This window comes from Agelaius tricolor, unplaced genomic scaffold (assembly GCF_023055355.1).
Source record: "Agelaius tricolor isolate 1412-34295 unplaced genomic scaffold, bAgeTri1.0.p SCAF_8, whole genome shotgun sequence".
Classification (NCBI taxonomy): Eukaryota; Metazoa; Chordata; class Aves; order Passeriformes; family Icteridae; genus Agelaius; species Agelaius tricolor.
This window is the reverse complement of record NW_027269268.1, coordinates 34,213,084-34,233,017: the sequence shown is the minus strand read 5'-3', so window position 1 is coordinate 34,233,017 and position 19,934 is coordinate 34,213,084. Positions and strand designations below refer to the sequence as shown.

Sequence of the window (19,934 nt, the reverse complement as noted above, 5' to 3'; positions counted from 1 at the left end):
AAGGATAATCCTTAATTTTCAAATGATGGGAGATTTGTTAGGCAATACATTGTCTTATATGTAATAGGGTTTAAGGGTAAGAGGTTTTTTGTGAACTTGGGAGTGATACTAAACATGTATAAGAATGTAGCATTTATGTTGGCAAAGAGTGGCTTTCTTGAGTTCAGCCTAAAGCTTTCTTAATGCTACTTGCGTTGCAGAAGTGTGGACTGCCTGTATTATATAAACCTGAGACTGTTCACTATCTTTCTTGAAATGTCTTAAAACTCCATTTTTAGTGTTTAATACTTGTTCTGAAAGCATCATTTTTCTGTGTGCAGTATTCTCTTTTGTAAACAATACTTTCAAAAGGTATTGTTCAGAAGTGTAAAGAAAATTATTTTTGCAATTGCTCTATATTGTATTTTATATATTGAAGATTGCATAAAGTATAATTTAAGAATGTTTGCCCTTCAGGAAATGAATAAGCTTTATGAAAGCAGCTATATTGGGAATCTGCAATGACTGAGACATAATTTGTAAATTTATAAGTTGCATACCTGATAGCCTGTTAAGTGGATGACTGTCAAGGACTTAACAAGTTCCTTTATTTTTTTCTACAGAAACTGGTAGTGATCTTTCTATGTTTGAAGCTTTGCGAGACACAATTTATTCTGAAGTGGCAACTCTTATTTCTCAAAATGAGTCTCGTCCCCACTTTCTTATTGAACTTTTCCATGAGCTTCAGCTGCTAAATACAGATTATCTGAGGCAAAGGGCTCTATATGCTTTGCAGGTATGCACAGATTTTTGATTTTGTTTATGAATCAAGCAAACCTTAGATTTTTTTTACAGCATAGATTATCTTTTCCAGGATATCGTGACCAGACATTTATGTGAGAAAAATGAAAAAGGGAAGTGTGCAAAATCACTGAATTCTTCAACATGGGTAGCATCAAATTCTGAACTCACTCCTAGTGAAAGTCTTGCTTCTACAGATGATGTAAGTGTTGAAATTCAGAAGCTACTGGCAGCTTTTCCTGTATTTCAGTTTGCACACATATATGCTTGTCCAGTGAAATATACTAGGGAATGAATTTTGTTAAAATTAGTATCAACTTACACAGACTTTTCTAAACAATGAGTGGTAAAGGAATCAATGCAAAAGTGATAAAATATGATAGGGTTCTTACTAAATATGAGTGATGTGTCAGGAGTGAATGAAATGTGGAGAGGGATGTAAATTGGAAACTGATACATTCAGAGCTGAAATCCTCTCCTGAGTAAGGTCAGGACAAGTACCGATCACATGATTCTCCAAAATTCTTTGCTTGTATTTAAAAAATCAATTACACCTCTGTACAGTTTCTTACATGATTTGCACTTGAAGTATTTGAAGTAAGCATGGTAGATTAACCTGATGGATTTATAACCTGAAAGTAGGGTTGTTCTCCTGTCAGGCAGTCTTATGACAAACCCTGATACCACAACAAGTCACTGAAAAGAATTGCAGGCTTGTTAACACATCTGTGAGAGTATGGTGTGTTCCTTGCTTCTATTCAGTTGTCTGGTAATTTTTAGGAAACTTTTGGCAAGAACTTTTCTACAGAAGCATGTCAAGATTGTGAACAACCTGATGCAGACAATGGCAGTACTATGTCTACTTCTTCAAATTTTGAACCCTTTGCCACTGATGACCTTGGTGAGAATGATGTGACTTAGTATTTTAAGTGTTACTCCCTCCCTCCCTAAATGCCTGCAATTGTCTGCACTTTAGTACACTGTTATTTGATTTTTAGTGTGTAATTACATGTTTTGTAAAACAAAACATAATTGAATTAGCTAATTGTGGAACACAGAGTTCATCAAAGTGTGTAATAAAATATTACAACTAGTTATATGTGGATTTCAAAATTTGGGGCCTTAAAGTCATTTTAATAATTGTTTATTTGTCTATCAATTGAAAACTTTTTATTTAGATTAAAAAGTGTTTTTATTCTAAATATAGGCAACACAGTGATTCACTTAGATAAAGCTTTGTCTTGGATGAGGGAATATGAGCGTATGAAAGTTGAAGCTGAAAGTACCCTTGACTCTGAGGGCTGCTCTAGTAATTTTCAGGGTGCTTCTGCTGCTAAATTAGAAGGTATGCACATATATGTATATTTTGCTTAGTTTTAGAAAATAATTATAGTAACTATCAAGCTAAATTGCTTTCCTCTTTATTTATATTGAAAACTTAGCAAAGTTTGAAAGGATATTTACATACTTAAGGAAATAAGATTTCTTTTTTAAAATAAATTTTTGAAAGTGATATTTCTTTAATAGTAATGTTGAATGTGTTAAATGTACTGGTGTTTTTTCTTCTTTTTATTAAAACAAGGTGCAGGAACCGGTGAAAGTCAGTCTGTGCCACAGTCAGGTGATGTTTCTGCAGTTCCATGTCCTCGCATAGATACTCAGCAGCTTGACCGGCAGATTAAAGCAATTATGAAAGAGGTCATTCCTTTTCTGAAGGTAAGGGGTCTTTATAATATGGCCTGAATTAGAAGAGTAAGAAAAGCACTTGTATAATTGCCCAGAAGAGCATTATCTAAAACTTGCCTCTTAGAAACAGCTGCCAATAAATACGTGTTCAGTTGCAGACTCTGCTGAAGATGAAGTAAGAATTAGATGTTCCACAGAAAGATTCTGTGTAGTTATTAATAGGAGAAATAAATGGTGAAGTTTCTAGATTTTATAGGGCAGGTGGACTTGACATCACAAAGAATAGAGGTTGCTTGCTCTGGAGCTGAAAAAATTAAATATAGGAATGTTTGAGAATGTACTTCTGAAATATTTGGTGCCTTTTAGCAGACAGAACTGAGATCACTAATTAAAACTGCTACATGTACAGTAATAGAGTATTTTGGAAGAATATCTCTGAGTGTTTGATTTTTAGCATTATTTTCTCCGGTTTACAAATATCTTTAAAGTTGTTGAGAACTTTTTAACTATTGTGATTACAAAGAAGAAATGTTCTTCTTTAAAGAAGAAGTAGTCACAGTTCTTCTTTGCAAGGTTGGAGAGCAGAGAAGATGGAGTTGCTTAAGGCATCTCCCTGTTCTCTTTTATAGAATGCACAGTGTATAAGCTTAGGTTTGTCTAATGAGGTATTTGGTGATACTAAGTTTAAAAACTGTATATTGTTGACATGCCAGAGTCAGAGTGCCTGAAGACTTGTTCTTTATTTGCAATTTTAAGGCTGCATATAAGAGTAGATGTCTTAATATCCACTTCAGTACACTTGTGTACACAGCCACAATATATGAACTCCTTAGTTTGGCCAAACGTTCTAAGATGCCAAGTACTCATGTACTGGAAAACTGAGATAAATCTCTGTGTGTTGTGACCAAGCAGTCATTTATGAAGTATGCTGTTTGTGAGATTGATTGGGACTTTTTGTGGTGTGCTGTTGCTTCAGTGGACAAGTGGGGTTTTTTATAAATTAATTTCTGTACTTGAGTTGATGGCTAGTTTTTCTTTTGAAGTGGTAACAAATCTCATTCTGTGGTACTTGTGTAGGAGCACATGGATGAAGTATGCTCTTCTCAGTTACTGACATCAGTAAGACGTATGGTCTTGACTCTTACGCAACAAAATGATGAAAGTAAAGAATTTGTGAAGTTCTTTCATAAGCAGCTTGGCAGTATACTTCAGGTTAGTAGTTTTTCAGTTCTGTTTTGCAGCACTCAAGTTGGCTACTGAGCTGACTTCTCTGAAGTTGTATTTTACACCTTGAATAGCATAGCTGCCATTCTCCCTCACCTTAGATACAGTGATGAGGTATTACCTTTGTTCCTAAGCAAATGATTTATGCACATAGAACATCTTTTCTGTCACAGCCAGGTAGTGAGAGATGTATCTCCAGCCTGTGGCTGTCTTCAAAGAGAGCTCTGGTGCTGCTTTTCATGGACATCTTGTGTAAATTCCTGAAAATCTGTAGTTTGCACTTTTTCATTCTTCTTTTTTTTTCTACAAGCATGGAGTTTAAATCATGAGCTTATTAAGTTCTGTGTTATGTGACTAGAGATTCCATGTAAAATCTATTTAGGGCACTAAAATTTTTTTTAAAAGTATGAGCTTATATATACATAACTAATTTCAAGTTATTAGAAATATGAAAAATGCTTAGTCTTTAAAGCTTGAAAGCCTATTTCAGAAACTGAAGAATTATTTCTCTTCACAGGATTCACTGGCAAAATTTGCTGGTAGAAAATTAAAAGATTGTGGGGAGGATCTTCTTGTGGAGATCTCTGAAGTGTTATTCAATGAATTAGCCTTTTTTAAACTCATGCAAGACTTGGACAACAACAGTATTTCTGTAAAGCAGAGATGTAAACGAAAAATAGAAACCACTGAAGTAATGCAGTCTTATGCTAAAGAGGTTTGTTTTATTTTATTTTTGAAAAATGTAGCTTTTGTGAGATTGCTAAATATGTGTATTTTGTAAACTAGTTTGATTGTCTTATTTTTCCCTTATATATATATTTATTTATTTATTTTACAAGTCGCTGTGTAATCACAGCATTGCTTGTGTAGGAGTGTGAACTGGTTTTCCTCAGTTAGGGCAAATCCTGTGTTATAGATGACTATCTGTTACAGATGTCTAATTGTATAGACTTTGTTCATAATTCAGAGGAAATGTCTTAATGGTTTTGTGTGAACATACGAAGGAATTAACAAGTATTAAAATAGTTTTAACACCTGGGGCCATTGAGTAGTTTAACCCCAGTAGGCAGCTGAGCCTCTCACAGCCACTCAGTCCCGTCTGAGGGATGGGGAGACAAGCAGAAGGGTAAAGCAGAGAACACTCGTGGGCTGAGATAAAGACACTTGAATTGGTAAAGCAAAAGCTGCACATGCAAGCAGAGCAAAACAAGGAATTCATTCACTTCCCATAGGCAGGCAGGTGTTCAGCCACCCCTAGGAGAGCAGGTCTCCATCACATGTAATGGTGACGTGGGAAGTCAAGCACCATCACTTTGGATCTCCCCCCCTCCCTCACTCTTCACCCAGCTTTATATGCTGAGCATGATGCTGTGTGGTGTGGAACATCCCTTGGGTTAGTGAGGATCATCTTCCTTGGCTGTGTCCTCTTCCAAGTGCTGTGCACTCTGACCTCTTGCTTTTGGGGTGGGTAAGGAGCAGAAAAGGTCTTGACTCTGTGGAATGCTGTTTGGGAGTAATGAAAATATCCCTGCGCTGTCGACCCTGTGTTCAACACAAATCGAAAACACGGCCTCATACTATCTACTGTGAAGAAGTATAACTCTATCCCAGTGTATTGGTTTTGCATGGCCCTACTACACCCAGCTAAGTATTTTGACATATTGGAGGTCCCAGTTCATTATCTCTTTAGTTTGCCTGCTGGTTTCCTTGCATCATCTTTAAAAAAATAAGAGTAAATCCTCTGAAGCTGTCATGTAGTTGGTTTGTTGGCATATGCAGAAAGAATCAGTTTCTGGATTTGATGTGTAAAATATATATAATATTTTCAGAAATATTTGAGACTGTAGGACATATTCTTTCTCTAAAAAGCAAGCTTTGGCTAGGTTTCACACCATTTACATTATTAAATTTAGTATTGCTTTTATTGGGAGCATAGCTGCGTTTTTTTTAAGTTACATGATCTGTTTACAAAGCAAATAATAAACCAGATCATGTTCATGTATTTATGATTTCAGTGTCATTTCAGCTTTCTTCTAGAAACACAAATACCAAAACATACCCTTAATTAATTTTTAAATGCCAGCAAAAGATATTTTTTTGAACCTGTTATAAAGTCCTACAAGTATTTTTAGGTATATACCACCAGCTATACTTCAAGATAATAAATTTAGATATTTCAATAGTATGGCTGGTATGAGGGAGACTGTGGAGTGCCTTGTAAAGAGGCCAAAGGAACACTGAATCCAGAAAGATTTAGATATGACTTCCTGTTTTATCTGAAGTTATCGATTGGCAACTCAGAGCAGGTATAAACTCAATCTCATAACAGGTATAAACCAAGTCTTTATGTATCTTTGTTACATAAAGAGTTAGTTTGTACCTGCTATGAGAAAGCATGGAGCCAGCTTAGATTCTGTATTTCTTCTCTCCTGGAAGACAAAATTAGGGTTAAAGTCAATGTTTGCCTCATTGCTGTGGCAGAGGTTCAGATTCAACAAAGCCAGAGATGAGCCAGAAGTGGGAGGTCCTGGTTACTTTGTACAGCCCTGTGCAATTATCTCTGTATGGTCTTTCACAGCCCTCAACTCTGGAATCCTGATGCAGACATATTTGATCTTGCTTGATTTTCTGACTCTCTTGAGTCCAGCAAATTAACTGCTGAACACACAGCTCTTTGTCTTGATCAGAGTTAGAATCATGAAGTGGTTTGAGTTGGAAAGGATCTTAAAGATCATCTAGTTTCAAACCCCCCTGCCATGATGTATCTAATTCTATGTGCTAGATATGATTCAACCACAGACTGTAGGTTTAGCCCAATATAAACATAATTGTTTACATAAGAAGGGTTAGCACAGATTTTTTTAATGCTTGCAACTCTGAAATTTTGAAGACATCTGTGTGTACAAAAGTCCCTGTGGCTTCCTGCTGTTTTAAGATAGCAATTCTTAGTAAGATCAGCATTTCAGCCTGGCTTTCATGAAGCCATAGTTTGATTCAGTATTTCCAAGTTATTTCAGTTTAGAATTGAAGACAGTTTGTGTTTCTTCTAGGCAAAAAAAGGTCTCCAGGTGGATGTTTGTTCTTCTGTTGAAGATGTCGATGAGGACAAAGTATGTGTATGCCTTTCAACTGTCATTATTCCTCAGATAATTTCATAGGTCACTTGGTCTTACTGTTGTCTGTCATAGGAATCAAGTATCTGTAAGCAGCCCATTTTCCAGTCTTTAGAAATTTATTAATCTCCTTTCTGTTATTTTCAGTCATTTATTTTATCAAAGTTACAAAGTAAATTATAATTTGCGTTTCTAAGGCCAGCTTAACTATTTATAGCAGTTAACATTTTCTTTTTTAATGGTATGGAATAAGTTAATTTACTTTCCATCTTCAGGAGAAGGTAGATGTTCTGAATTGGGACATGTGGTGTTTAAGTTTTCAGAGTCCCAGCCTGACTGTGCTCTGAGTATGAAATGTTAGTGCTCAGATTTTGTCCCTTTTCTTTTCATGTTTCTTTTGAAAATCACTGATATCACTGGGAAGATATGTTGTGTATGAAGTTTCAAATGGTCAGCTGGAATGTTCAGCTTTCTCCAGTCAAGGGAATGGTACAAGTATATATACCAAGCAGAATGTTGATTGGTATCCTAAATGGATATAGGTATAGGAGTAGGCATGTGTGGGAGTGGAGCCAGTGCTTTCTGCTAGGGCTTAGAGCTTCTGTCACACTGCTTTGGAAGTTAAAGCAGGTAGTTGTACATCACTTGTTACAGTTGTTGTAGTGTAGAAAAGTCCTTTCGAGATTTAGAGCCAAACTCAGGGCTTTAATTTGAGGTTCATACAGGAATGCAGAATTTTCTCATTCAGCATATTTAGCAAATTATTCAGTAGGGAGACTGCTGAGGATATTTTGCTAAAGAAATGAGAAGCTGCAGTTAGGAATATTTTTACTCCTCATTGAAGAGGAGCAGGGAAGTTGCTGCAGGGTAATAAGGCAGGTGTGTCTGTCTTCTTGATAATGACAAATCTAATTGAAAGGGTTTTTTAACCTAGCATGCTGATCAGTGTTAACCTTTGCAGATAATGACATACTCAACAGTTACTAGGTCCTTGAAAGCTGTGTCCGAACAGGGCCATGTTCTGATGCTCTGTTAATGAGTATTCTTCTGCTGTATTCATTTCAAGGCTGTAAGGACTACTTAAACTACTTAGATTTTTAGTAGATACTTTTTAACTCCTGAGAAACAGCCCCTTTATGCAGAAACCTTAGTGTAGTCTTTACATAAACATGAAATTGTACAGTATTCCATGTTTTCCTAGGACAAGGATGAGACTGAAACTGCTAAACGAGTGCCGGACTCAAAAGTGGGTGCTGGTAACGGAGTGCCTGAAAATATTAGATCTGATGCATCTGATCAAGAGGAAGATGAGGAAAGTGAAAGTGGTCCAGTGGCAATAAGTAAGAAACTTTTATATAGTTGATTACTCAGTGCTTCCACTGTAGTTTTGACCAGGTAATCTTACAACAGGATTTGCATGAAGTAGTGAGTGCTATGTAACACCTTCTCTCACAGATTTTATAGTCAGTCCTTTGTCAGTGAAAGTTTTGCAGTACTGCATTTTCTAGTGTTATGTCAAGGGTTAAATATTCCAATTGAAGAAGTAAATTTTTTCATAATCAGTAGATCTGTAAAAATATGTTAGAAGTGGATTCATTAGGTTATATATCCTGTCTCAGTTGAACTCCAAGTTTCTCAGACTTTAACCTGAATGATGTGAAAGCTGTGCAAATTTTATGCGGTTTTTAATTTAAACAATGTGGCTTTTTAAAATATGCTTTTACTTTAAAAGTAAAGCTTGCATTTATTTGTTTATTTATTTATTGTCCTGATTTTTGTCTGACACCAGCTACTTCTGGCTTGGATTCCTTTACCATTTACATTCTTTGCACCAACTTGTTTAATAACTTTGACATTTCACACCATCGTGGGTGTTTGTTCATAATATAGCTGATGTGAAACATAGAGATCTGTGCAAGTTGAGTCGTTACTGTATCTTAATCTTAAAGAATGTTTTGAAGTAAGGGATATCATTGCATTAAATTCCCCAACAGGATTTGGCAATTCAAAGGTGGTTTTACACTGATTTGCCTTTAGGTTTATCAAAAGCAGAAACCCAGGCTCTGACTAACTATGGCAGTGGAGAAGATGAGAATGAAGATGAAGAAATAGAATTTGAGGAAGGACCTGTTGATGTGCAGACATCACTACAAGCCAGCAGTGAAACAACTGAAAATGAACAGGTACAGACAAAATTGTAAAAGCAGAACAAACACATGCCAGTGCACACCTTTTCAGTACATATATCTGTGTGCCTCATTTTTCTTCTTGCACTTTTTTCGTACTATTGAAAGTAAAAGAATAATACAAGAAATTGTATGATTCCAGTAGGTGCTACATGCAAAATGCGTTCCTCACTTGAGTTTATTACAGCTGATGCTAAAGTAGATGGATGGACAGAGACTAAACTAGTGTTTACATCTGCTATGAGAGAGGAAAAAATATTAAGCTGCAAGTGAGAAGCTAAACTTTCAAAAAAAACATCATTTTAAACCTTCAACTAGTTCTTTGTGTTTGCTGAGATCAAGTTCTAATTGGGGGTAATTCACACTTGTATTCTAGAATGTCTTTTGTTTGTGTTTCATCCCCTTTGTGATAATTATTTCTGGAACAATGGTGAAATGTTATTGGGTATGATTGTCATTTCACTGTTAGTTTTCTTAAAATTTTAATATGTGTGACCTTGTTTTGGAGAATTGTCAGTTCTTCATATATTAAATAAGACTGACAATCTATTGAAGCTTTGGTTTGCTCAACATTAGGTGAGGATGTAACTGGAACATTTTACTTTAAAACAGTAGATCTTTTAAGTGGAACCAGAGTTTTCCTGGGAACTGCTGCAGTGAAAATAAAATGTTCAGATAAAACACGCCTATCAGTGTTAATAGTTTTGTAAACTGTTACTGACCAGCTGGCAAGTAGAACTTGCCATCTTTATTTCAAACAAGTGAAAAGACAAATTCATGGAGCAAGTGTTACAGTGTGTTTCTAGTTAGTAAATTAGCCAATAAGCTATGAAGCTGATCAGTAAAATTTTGTTCTAACTCATTTTTACCTTCCCCAATAGACTTCTAACCAAGAGTTGAATAAGCCAAAAAGTAGTGAAATTTCATCATCTGAACAAGAGCCTGCTAAAGGTAAGCCCTGTATGCAGTAATACTTTCATATGAGTTTGCATATGGTGAGAATTGTCTTGGACAGTGCCTGTGATGCATGTAACTAAGAGAAAGATGATCAAATTTACTGGACTGCCTTTTTCATGGAACTGTATCAGTAGCCTGGATGTACCTGTGTTGATATTGACACAGTAAACCTTATAAAGAGGAAACATGGAATAATCTTACTTAGGTAGATGCGGTTTTTGATGCTTGACATGAGCAAGAATTTTAGCGGCTTGTTGCAGCTCTTGGCACACAATTGTATCAGAATTAATATGTGTTACAATGTTTTGATGTTTAGATTTGTCTTGTACTTGTTTTTTCTGCTACTACTGTTTTACTAGTTATTGAAATGTCTATTTTAATTTTTTTTCTATGAGTAATGTTGTAACTGATTAAGAGCAAAGAAATGCTTTTCCATCAAAAGAAGGGAGCATTACTGGGTTGTATGAATGTTATTTCCAGTGTAACTGTTATTACCACCTTTCCTGTGGTTTTCTGTTGCAAACATTAGTTTTGTTCTTGGCCTTTTTTTTTGTAGACTAAAAATCAATATTAGAGTGGCAAAATATTAAGGTATTTACTGTTCTGTATTATATCTCCTCATACCTAGAATGAATATTTTGTAGTAGGTCACTTAGTTCTGGAAGTTGTTTATTGTGGGTTTTAAAAAAACTTTTTTCAGTCAGAAATCAAGTCACATACTCTCATGGGATAAATTGGTTATACTTAAGTGTGTAAGGGTACAAATAACTGATGTTTTACTTCAATCAGCTTTGGGTTGTCTAAGAGACTATAATTCATTTTCATTGCTTATTTGTAGCTTTGGATTATAATTTTTAAAAGAATAAAAATTTTTGTACATTCAGAATATTTTCCTGTCTCTTCCTAGTTGAAATGTAATTCTGTGGTTTTAGGTGAACAAGATATGGCTGCAGCTGTGCATCATTACCTCAGTGTCATGGAGAATACACCAGCTTTAACAGCCAATACCCCAGAATCCTCTCTAACAGCCACTGTGAAAACTGAAGGATCAAGCTCATCTTTGGCAGTGAATGAAACTCAAACACCAAATACCACATGTGCAGAAAACAAATCTGGTGCAAGTTCTGAAAGCTCCATGGCTGGCAGCCCTGATACAGAGTCACCTGTGCTAGTGAACGAATATGTGTGTATATTTCAGTTAAGATCCATCCAAGAGAAATTATAAGCTTTTTTTATTTCAGTATTATTTCTGGTTTGCAGTCTTGTTTTGTTTCCTTCTGCAAATTTGATTTTAGTATACTTTAATAGTTTTGGAGTGAAAAGAAAACAAAGTAGCACTTCCTAAATACCACAATTTTTATTAACAGGAACCTGGTTCTGGAAATGTAAGTCAAAAATCTGATGAAGATGACTTTGTGAAAGTTGAAGACTTGCCCCTCAAACTTGCTGTGTATTCAGAGGTATTTTGCTAGTATTTGTGCAATTGTTTTTTAGAAGTGCATATGTAATTGTAAATGTCTGTGTTACCCAGACAGCAGCAAGAATTATCCAGAATTTTCAGATTTGCTTTTTCTGTTACAAAGGCAGATATAATGAAGAAAATGGAAACAGAGGCCCAAACCAAGAGTTTGTCTGATGAATTACTGGATGGAGGTGGAACTCAAGATCAAGAATTAGTCGGAGATGCCCAAACATTGAAAGAACCTGGTAATTTTTTTCTATATTCTGTAAACATATTGGGAAACACTCTGGAGTGCTAGAATTTAAATATCGCTGATTGAAGTAAGCAGTTACAGTAGTGCAGTAAAAACATTGGGTTTTGTTATGCATTTGAAAGTGTTGCATTGATATGAAGGGATTTTATCTTGCTGTCCATCTCCCTTCTATATACTTTTTTAGATTCTGTGGCTGATAAAGTCATAAAAGTTAATATATTTAAAGTGGATGTCACAACATAATGGTTTTGAAACTTATTCAAATGGAGCGGTATTTTTGTTTCTTGTTTCACAAGCTTGGGTTTAATAACACTGTAAATTATAATTGCTCTTATCTGATTTAATAACACTCAGTATAAGTTCCTGACACTTATACTTTTGTGAACATTCAAGAGACTTTTCAGAACAGTAAAACATCTCAGGGAGAAAGAAAGTATTTTTCATGTGAAGTATACCATGTGGTAGAAAAAAGTTCCAGTATGTATGATAGCAATAAAATTTTTCACTTTCATGAAATATTATTTATGCAGATACATTGATAATGCAAGTCAGAGAAAATGGTTTTTGTGGGCTTTTTAAAAACTTTTTTCAGTCAGAAATTAAGTCACATACTCTCATGGGATAAATTGCTTCCACTTAAGTGTGTAAGGGTACAAATAACTGATGTTTTACTTCAACATTTTGAAGTAAATTGGGGTTTTTCTATAATATTGTGACAAAATTACAGTATTCAAGACTTCTGGTTTATTGTTAGACTTGTGATTCTCCAGTGGAGTGTACAGTCATGGCATATATAAAGGGCATGAACTGCGTATTCTGATAGTAGCAGTTTTCTGCTAGTGTGCTTCCTTCCAATTCCTCAAATAGTATAAGCTGATGAGCCTGCTTTTCATTTAATGCATATGCAGTCGTAGCACAGGTTTTTTCCCAGAATGAAGTGTGAGAAAAGGTGCATCTTTCCTTCTGTTTTGGTCACTGCTTGTTCAGTGTTCTGCTTGTCACAACTCTGGCAGCACAAGCCTGTTGTGCCCATTTGGTGGATGCTGATGCGCAGGGCTGCTGTGGGAACAGTCTGACCACGAATGCCATGCCACACCTAAGTTGTAGCTAGCTCTAAGCCATTCTTAAGCTCTGCATGGTGGGGATGGCTGTAGCTGTTCAAGTAAGCCGTGGCTCAAAATGCTTGTGAGGATGAAATAGCAGTTGAAATGTGGTTAATGAGCTGTTTGATACCTTGTAGATATTAGACAATGATTTTATTCTTATTTTACAGAAACTTTTGGAGCTCAAATTGCATAAGAATTACCCGAAGATGTCTGCATTAATAAACTCTATGTATACAAATGCATAAAGATCAGTACTAATTTCCCAGAATTCTGGAAGTGTATAAAAATGTAAAATTTTTAACACACTGCCTCTTAGGATAGGTATGTGATCTTCTGCCTGTGGCAGTTTAAATGGCTGGAACTGAATCCACTTCTATTCAGTTTTGCTGCACTGTTCTTTTTCTGTCTTAATTTTTTATTTTTATTGTGACTTGTTTGGTAATTTTAAAATTGTTCACAATGGTAGTTTTAAATAAAGTTTGGACTTGTCTGTAAGTTTTCTCTTTTGAAAAATTTTCTTTGGCTTACAAACTGGTATGCTGAGTTTGTTGCCGGAAGTTAATTGGCTTGTTGGCATGCTTGTAGCAGTTTGCTCTTCTCTTACAAGAAACACTGCTCATTTTCCTGGGACAACAAATTCTCCAAGTTTCTTCCACCTTCTCAAAACACAAGGTATAGATACAGTACATACCTATGTGTTGTCTTTATAGCCTAGAGTATAGCTTGTCTGTAACAAAAAAGTTCCTCTTCATGGCTTGTGGAATTCCTTTCTATCAGCACATTTATCTGAGATGAATACCCCAGGTTTATATTTTATTGCAGAAACCAGCTGTATTTTTCTGCATTTGCTGAATCCTTTTGATGTTCACAGGATTAAACCTGTCTGAAAATGTTAATATCTTTTCATGGCTAACTTAAAATTGCTGCAATTGAAGGTCTGGAGAATCTGTTCTAAAGTGTTTGACTTTAATTGTAGTTTCCTAAATTTCATTACAAAGTCATTGTTTTAAAGTGCAGTTGAAGTCAGCACCTCCTGGAATCTCAAGGTAAAGTAGAACTACAGAAAAGTAGATTGGAAAACTTTGTTCAGTTTTTCAGGTCAGAATTGCTAATAGCATTTAAGTCATAAAACTGAGCTAGAAGAAGCTTATTCAACACATCTGCTCCATTATAAAGATTCTGTTTACCTTAAACACAAGGCATTTATGAAAGTAGTTAAAAAGCACTGGTTATCTTTAATTCAGGATTGCGTTGCTTTTGAGGTTAGTATGATAATATGGCTATATACTGTGGGAGACAGTATAGTGATGGTGAAGCCTAAATATGCTTGAAGTTTAAATAAAATGAGATTGTAATTCTTCTGTGATTTTTTTCTAGTTTGTTTGGAGTGTCTCTAGGTTTTATGAACAAATTTTGAATTGGCAGATTATGGTCACATGCCTCTCATGTGCAAGAATGAAGGTAGATTAGCAAAATGTTTTATGAAGTTTAGTTACTCTGCAGGCTTTACACTGGTCGTACTACTGTGGGCAGAAAAAAGTTACCATTTTAAGGACCAAGAAAATATGTTGTGACAAAGGCAAAGCTGTGACACTGAAACAATCAAACTTCTAATTACTAATTAAGCACAAGAATCACTCAGATCTAAAAGAGGACATTTGCTATAAAGTAGAGTGAGATTGTGTGCAGCTTTGAAATAAGGCTAGTTTATACATTGAATCATTAAATTCTAAGCTTAAGAAAGAACCTAAGCACCTTCCATTCCTGAATTCTTTTGCTGGAACGATAGATTTAACCCCAGGCAGCTGGTTGCTCACTCTCCAACCAGTGGGCTCAGAGAGAGAAGTAGAAGACTGAAAACAAATTCATAGTTGAAAGAAGGATTAATAGGTAAAGCAAAAGCTACACATGCAAACAAAGCAAAATGGCAAGCAGGTGTTAAGCCACTTCAAGGAAAACAGGGCTCTGTGATGCATGACAAGGACGTGGGAAGACAAATGCCATTACTCCAACTGTCCCCTGTTCCTTCTTCTTTGGGCTCTATATGCTCATGATGCCCTGTGGTGTGGGATAGCTCTTTGGTCAACGTGGGGAAGCTGTCCTGGTGGAGTCCCCTCCTAACTGTGCATCCCCAGCCTCCTTGCTGTGGGCACAGGGTGATAAGCAGTCTGGACTCTGTGCAAGTGCTGCTCAGCAATAAGGAAAACAGCTCTGAGAATCAACACTTTCCACAGATTCAAAACAGCCCCACACCAGCTACTGAACAGAAAATTACCTGTCAGAACCAACAGTATGGATACATGAAAAATGCATTGAAATGGTATTTCTTTGGTCATACCTACTCTCTACTGTTTCATCATGGAATGGTCAGCAGGGACCTCTCAAGGTCATCTTGTGCCAGCAGGGCCACTCAGAGCTGTTTGCCCAGGTGGCTTTTGAGTATCTTCCTTCTGGGAGACTACCACCTCTCTGGGCAACCTCTGCCAGTGTTTGTCATCCTTACAGTTAAGTGTTTCCTAACATTCTGAGAGAACTTCCTGTGTTTTACTTTGTGCCCTTCTAGTCTACTTTCATTAGCCCTTGCTCAAGTAGTAGAACTCCTGATTAAGTTGAACTCTCACTTATGCCTAATGCCCAGCTCTACTTTTGTAGTTAATTTCAAGCAGAATTTGTTTCTTGCTTAAAAAGAACACTGGGGAGTATGGGAGTGAGATGGGAGAAGCAGAGTCTTGTGCTTGGTATGTTCCTTCTCCCTTACTGATCTGGACCAAAGTGAAACTATATTTTACTGTCCAGTGCCCCTTGCACAGTTCACCATTCAAGACACTTCTGTAGTGCCCTAAGTAAAAAGAATTGGAAAAATTATTCTTAGGATGAAAGTTCAGATGGCAGAGTTGCTTCTCATCTATTGCTAATGCAATTTAGTAACAGCTCTTCCCTTGCAAGGATGTTGCTGTGTGACACCTGTCCTTCACACTTGTACTGTGAGTGACCTAACAAACCAGTGGAACACACATATGGAAGGAAACCAACTCATACTGGATTTGGACTCATTTTAACTACTGGAAGTAACTGTTACTTCTGGGAGAGAGGTGGAATAATTTATTTCTTATTATAGATTGCATCACTACTTTTCAAATGTTATTTTAATCAGATCCAAATGTATCCTGAAATGATTCATGCTCCAAAACTAATTACATCATCCACAAAGTCTAAGCATTACAACAACAAACAACACTTGCTGTGGCTGCAATGATAATATTTGAACTGTAGTTACCTACTACAGGATTACCATCTTGCTTAAGAGCAAGTTCAAGCAAAACCCTTCAGTGGTAAACTTTGAAGAACATAAGTCAGAAGCCTTCATGCATTCTGTACAAGGTTGGATATTCTTACAGTAGTAGTTACTCAAAGACAGACTGGAACATTTCTTGTCCTACTTTTATATAAGTGTCTCTCTCTTCATTTGTCATGAGAGACACAAGCTCTGGGTTTTCACTAACTTGGCCATATGAGCAGGGCTGGCCAGCTACCATTAAAATTGGATCCAGAGTTTCCTGTTCCTCCTCTTGTTCAAAGTTGCTGCCTGCTACTTTCATTCCTGCTCCTCTTGAGTGCTTGGCATCCTCTTCAAACTCACTGCTATCACTGTGTGATCCATGTAGTTTGCTTTTGACAATAGGAGCCTGGTCTGTGCTAGATGATGACTTGGATTCATGGATCAGAAGAGTCTTGATGATTTCATTATCAGTGACAGTTTCTTTAACATTTTCTTCAGTTTCTTCAGAAGCATTTACTCCTAATATACAAGACTTAGTGTTAGAGGGATCAAGCGTTTACAGTTACCACATAAGCATCCTACATAGATTATTTTTTTCTACTCTGGATCTTTTTTACCCACACTAGAATTCTCTTGAAAATAACAGACATTTCTGAGAGCTTTCCACTGTAAAAATTACCACTTAATTACTGCAGGGCTAAAGCCAGAAGTTTTAGGACACACCTGATCTCTTGCTTTAGGAATATAATGTCAGTCAGTCTTAAAACTAGATTTTGGAAACTAAGGTCTGATAACCACTAACACAGAATTGAAACAGTATCTTCTAAACCAAGCTCACTACATTTTCAGTGGGAAAGCTGTATTTACACTAAGGCTGCAGAATTAATTGGTGAATTCACTAAACTTACCAACACTATTGTTGGTGGCTGTTGCTGCTCCTTCCACAGTGCTCTGTGACAACCAGATAGGTTGCTTTTCAGTTGCTTTTTCTCTTCTTTTCTTCTCTTGCTTTGAGTCTTGGACATCAATAGTTAAATTTTGGGTGTATGCAAGGCCAAAAGCAGAACTTCTGTGTGCCCATTTTTCAGGGCGGCTGCAGGATTCCAGCACACTTGAGCCCAGCTTTGGATCAAGGCTGAATGAGGTGTCACATTTTGAAGAGGTAGAATTCAGGCAAGAACCTCCTCCCCCCACCCCAGTTCCCGTTTAAAAAAACCAGAACAACAATCACAAACAAGCAACCCTCAAAACCGTGTTTTGTTGGCAGACTAGCTTTAACAAGTGCTCTAATAATTTACATTCCCTTTTACCTCTCAGAGGTAAGTGGTTCTGAACCATTGATTTTTGCAAGGTCTCTCTTCAGTAGTGCATCTCTGGATGAAGCACACTGATAGAGAAATATTACTTTCTTATAGGAAGGGCTATGAACATTAGCTGAAGGAGTAATCTGGTGAATAAATGACTTTAAAAATGCATTAAAAATTTAAAAAGGTATAGCAATAATTTAGGATGCCTTAAATATTACAGATTTCTTCATTAAACAGCTGACTGTACTGAACAAAGCAGAATGGAGTACATAGGCTGCAAGTTCAGTATTTCAAAGATTTTACAAGTGGTAAGTTGTTGGGGGGATTTGCATTGATCAGAAGTTCTAGGGTGGTGTTCATACCTTTCTGATAATTCTGGTATTTCTGTTGGCTGAGGCTCCAGCAAGTCATAGGGCAGCACAATCTCTTCGGTCTGACGCAGCAGCACAAAGAGAGGCTCGATCTGCTCGTTGAATTTCGCCAGCAACGTTCGAGCGTTGTGCTTCGGAAACGCCGAGCCATCTTCCTCTACCTCAGTGTTGCAGTAAGTGCAGCGAAAAGTCTCTGCAACATTTTCCAAAGTGGGAATTCTCATGTTCATAGAATGCAAAAAGATCAGCAGGATGTTGTTAAGCAGCCTGCAGCCTGGATAAAGCCAGAATGTCTGCATAGATGTCCATTTGTTGACATTAACTAGGGGAATGTGATTCTACAGGCAAAGTTGAGACAGACTGGTATTATACACTTGTTATGCAAGTGAGAAATGTCTTGGGAGAGACATTTAAGATGGATAGACATATACTATCATCAGTTTATTTTTTTTCTTCTCTAGTCTCATCTTCTCAGTTCTTAATGTAACGGAAGACATTTTCAAGCATAAGTAGTATCTGGTTTTAGTTGTGTCATAGTCAAGGCATATGCTAAAACCAATATTTATGTCTTCAGGAAAACAAACAAAACTTCAAGCTTATTTTGTGAAACTATATCACCAGCTTCAATATTTGCATTTCAGTAACTTGACAGAGCCCCTCAATTTAGAAAAAAGGGATGATTTTGCTAAGTGGCAGGACACAAATTTCACTGTTGGCATTTCAGGTTAGTCATATATAAGACTCATTCTGCCTGGCTCTGGCATCCTTTGCAGATCTCATGACCCAGATGTCAGCACAGTACTGTGCTCTGAGTAATGTATTGCACATGATGCCATATTGACAAATTTTGAACTAACACACTATTTAGTTATTTTGATTTTAGAGAAGAAAAATCCACAAGCTCTGACACCAGTTCTGCTGTGGGTGGATGTGTCATGTTGACCTATGAGGAGCCTGAACTTTCCAGCCCAGGAGAGCAACTCTGCTCTGGTGCCACTGAGCTGCAAGAAGCTTATTACAGTAGGTGACTGCAAATGGTTTTACCCATCTTGTCCAACTCGTCAGTCAGAAGGACTGACCACACAAATGGATTAACTAAGAGATTCAAAGCAGAGTAAAGACTGCTGTGTTCATATTTCCATATGAGGAAGTGAGACTCACAAGACATGGATTAGTTAAGATTACTCAACCAGGTTCAAAGCAAAGCTGAGGCCTGGAATCTGATTCTCAACCCCAGCTCGTATATTCAAGATTAATCTTCCTTTTTTTTGGCATTTTCTACAGAGGCAGAATTTCTCTTTTCCTCACCTCCCAGCATCCCCTGTTTCAGGCCCTTGTCCACTAGCAAACAAGAAGCACATTCTAACAAACGTGCTTTTATTGCAAAGTTCACTTAGGAAACAGTTTTGTGCTATCAGGGTTATTCTTTAAGATAACAGCAAATAAGCAATATAAGTAACACACCTGTAAATGCATCAAAGAGCTGATTGACTTCAAGGTCTGTGTACGTGCTAGAGCAAGATGGACATTTAAAAGAGGATCTGGTAGTTGAATCCCGCTCTTCTGCTTCTATTTTCCGGCGTACATGATCCAGTTTGTATTTTACCACATCCACCAGCACCTTGTAATTGATGTAGTAGTAATTGTGCCTGGTGCTCTTGCCGTTGGGCCCCGTTTCAACTCGCACCCGCAGCTTCAGCAGCTTGTCCGCCCTGAGCGTGTTGAGGGCGCTGCGCAGCTGCTTGCGCTCGTACTTGAGCAGCTGTAACAGGTCCTCCTCTTTCACACAGGGGTAGCGGATCAGCACGTCCAGGGCCAGGGAGCACTCCACACCATAGAAACCACGCCCTACGCACTTGGCCAGGCGCTTCAGGGCTGCCGGCACCTCGCTGGGAACGCTGTGCTCCTCCATCAGGAGCTGAGCCACTGCCAGTGGAGAAGTGCTGTACAACAAAGAGAAGGGAGGTGAGCTGCAGCAAACCCTTCGTAGCCCTCACAGGCTGGTGTAAAACATGTCATTTGCTGTGCTGCACTTTGGCAAGTCTTCACCAAATAGAGGAATGTAAAATCCTTAATCTGCATTGGGGATAGGGAAGATATTAATAGGTATCAGAAATTATCTAATCTTAAAATACAATGCTTACCACTGAAATATTTATGTCCCCTTGTGTAAAAATCCTCTTTGCGTAAAAAATGTGTAAAAAGAAGA

General features: G+C 37.1%; 2 protein-coding genes across 17 annotated transcripts in view; one reads left to right on the top strand and one right to left on the bottom strand.

The window, feature by feature from the left end:
- PCM1 (pericentriolar material 1) overlaps positions 1–13,262 on the top strand; it is a 40,753-nt gene extending 27,491 nt beyond the window's left edge. For 12 of the 16 annotated variants that reach the window (XM_071432265.1, XM_071432277.1, XM_071432278.1 and 9 more), the window contains 15 exons: positions 603–775; positions 854–982; positions 1,561–1,681; positions 1,988–2,125; positions 2,363–2,496; positions 3,544–3,678; positions 4,208–4,405; positions 6,741–6,800; positions 8,005–8,143; positions 8,841–8,986; positions 9,871–9,940; positions 10,879–11,129; positions 11,314–11,406; positions 11,530–11,653; positions 12,935–13,262. In XM_071432265.1, coding sequence (XP_071288366.1) covers positions 603–775; positions 854–982; positions 1,561–1,681; positions 1,988–2,125; positions 2,363–2,496; positions 3,544–3,678; positions 4,208–4,405; positions 6,741–6,800; positions 8,005–8,143; positions 8,841–8,986; positions 9,871–9,940; positions 10,879–11,129; positions 11,314–11,406; positions 11,530–11,653; positions 12,935–12,960 — 1,937 coding nt within the window. In that variant the 3' untranslated portion in view covers positions 12,961–13,262. The remainder of the gene's footprint in view (positions 1–602; positions 776–853; positions 983–1,560; positions 1,682–1,987; positions 2,126–2,362; positions 2,497–3,543; positions 3,679–4,207; positions 4,406–6,740; positions 6,801–8,004; positions 8,144–8,840; positions 8,987–9,870; positions 9,941–10,878; positions 11,130–11,313; positions 11,407–11,529; positions 11,654–12,934) is intronic. The other 4 variants (XM_071432279.1, XM_071432274.1, XM_071432272.1 and 1 more) reach the window with 2 other exon arrangements.
- A 2,721-nt stretch (positions 13,263–15,983) lies between these two features.
- Positions 15,984–19,652, bottom strand: LOC139592628 (general transcription factor IIE subunit 1-like). The gene is made up of 4 exons (XM_071432708.1): positions 19,190–19,652; positions 17,717–17,918; positions 16,956–17,182; positions 15,984–16,566 (listed from the first exon to the last, which is right to left on the bottom strand). Exons 1-4 carry the CDS (start codon positions 19,635–19,637, stop codon positions 16,172–16,174), a joined length of 1,272 nt encoding a protein of 423 aa, XP_071288809.1. The 5' UTR covers positions 19,638–19,652; the 3' UTR covers positions 15,984–16,171.
- Between the last annotated feature and the right edge of the window lie 282 nt (positions 19,653–19,934).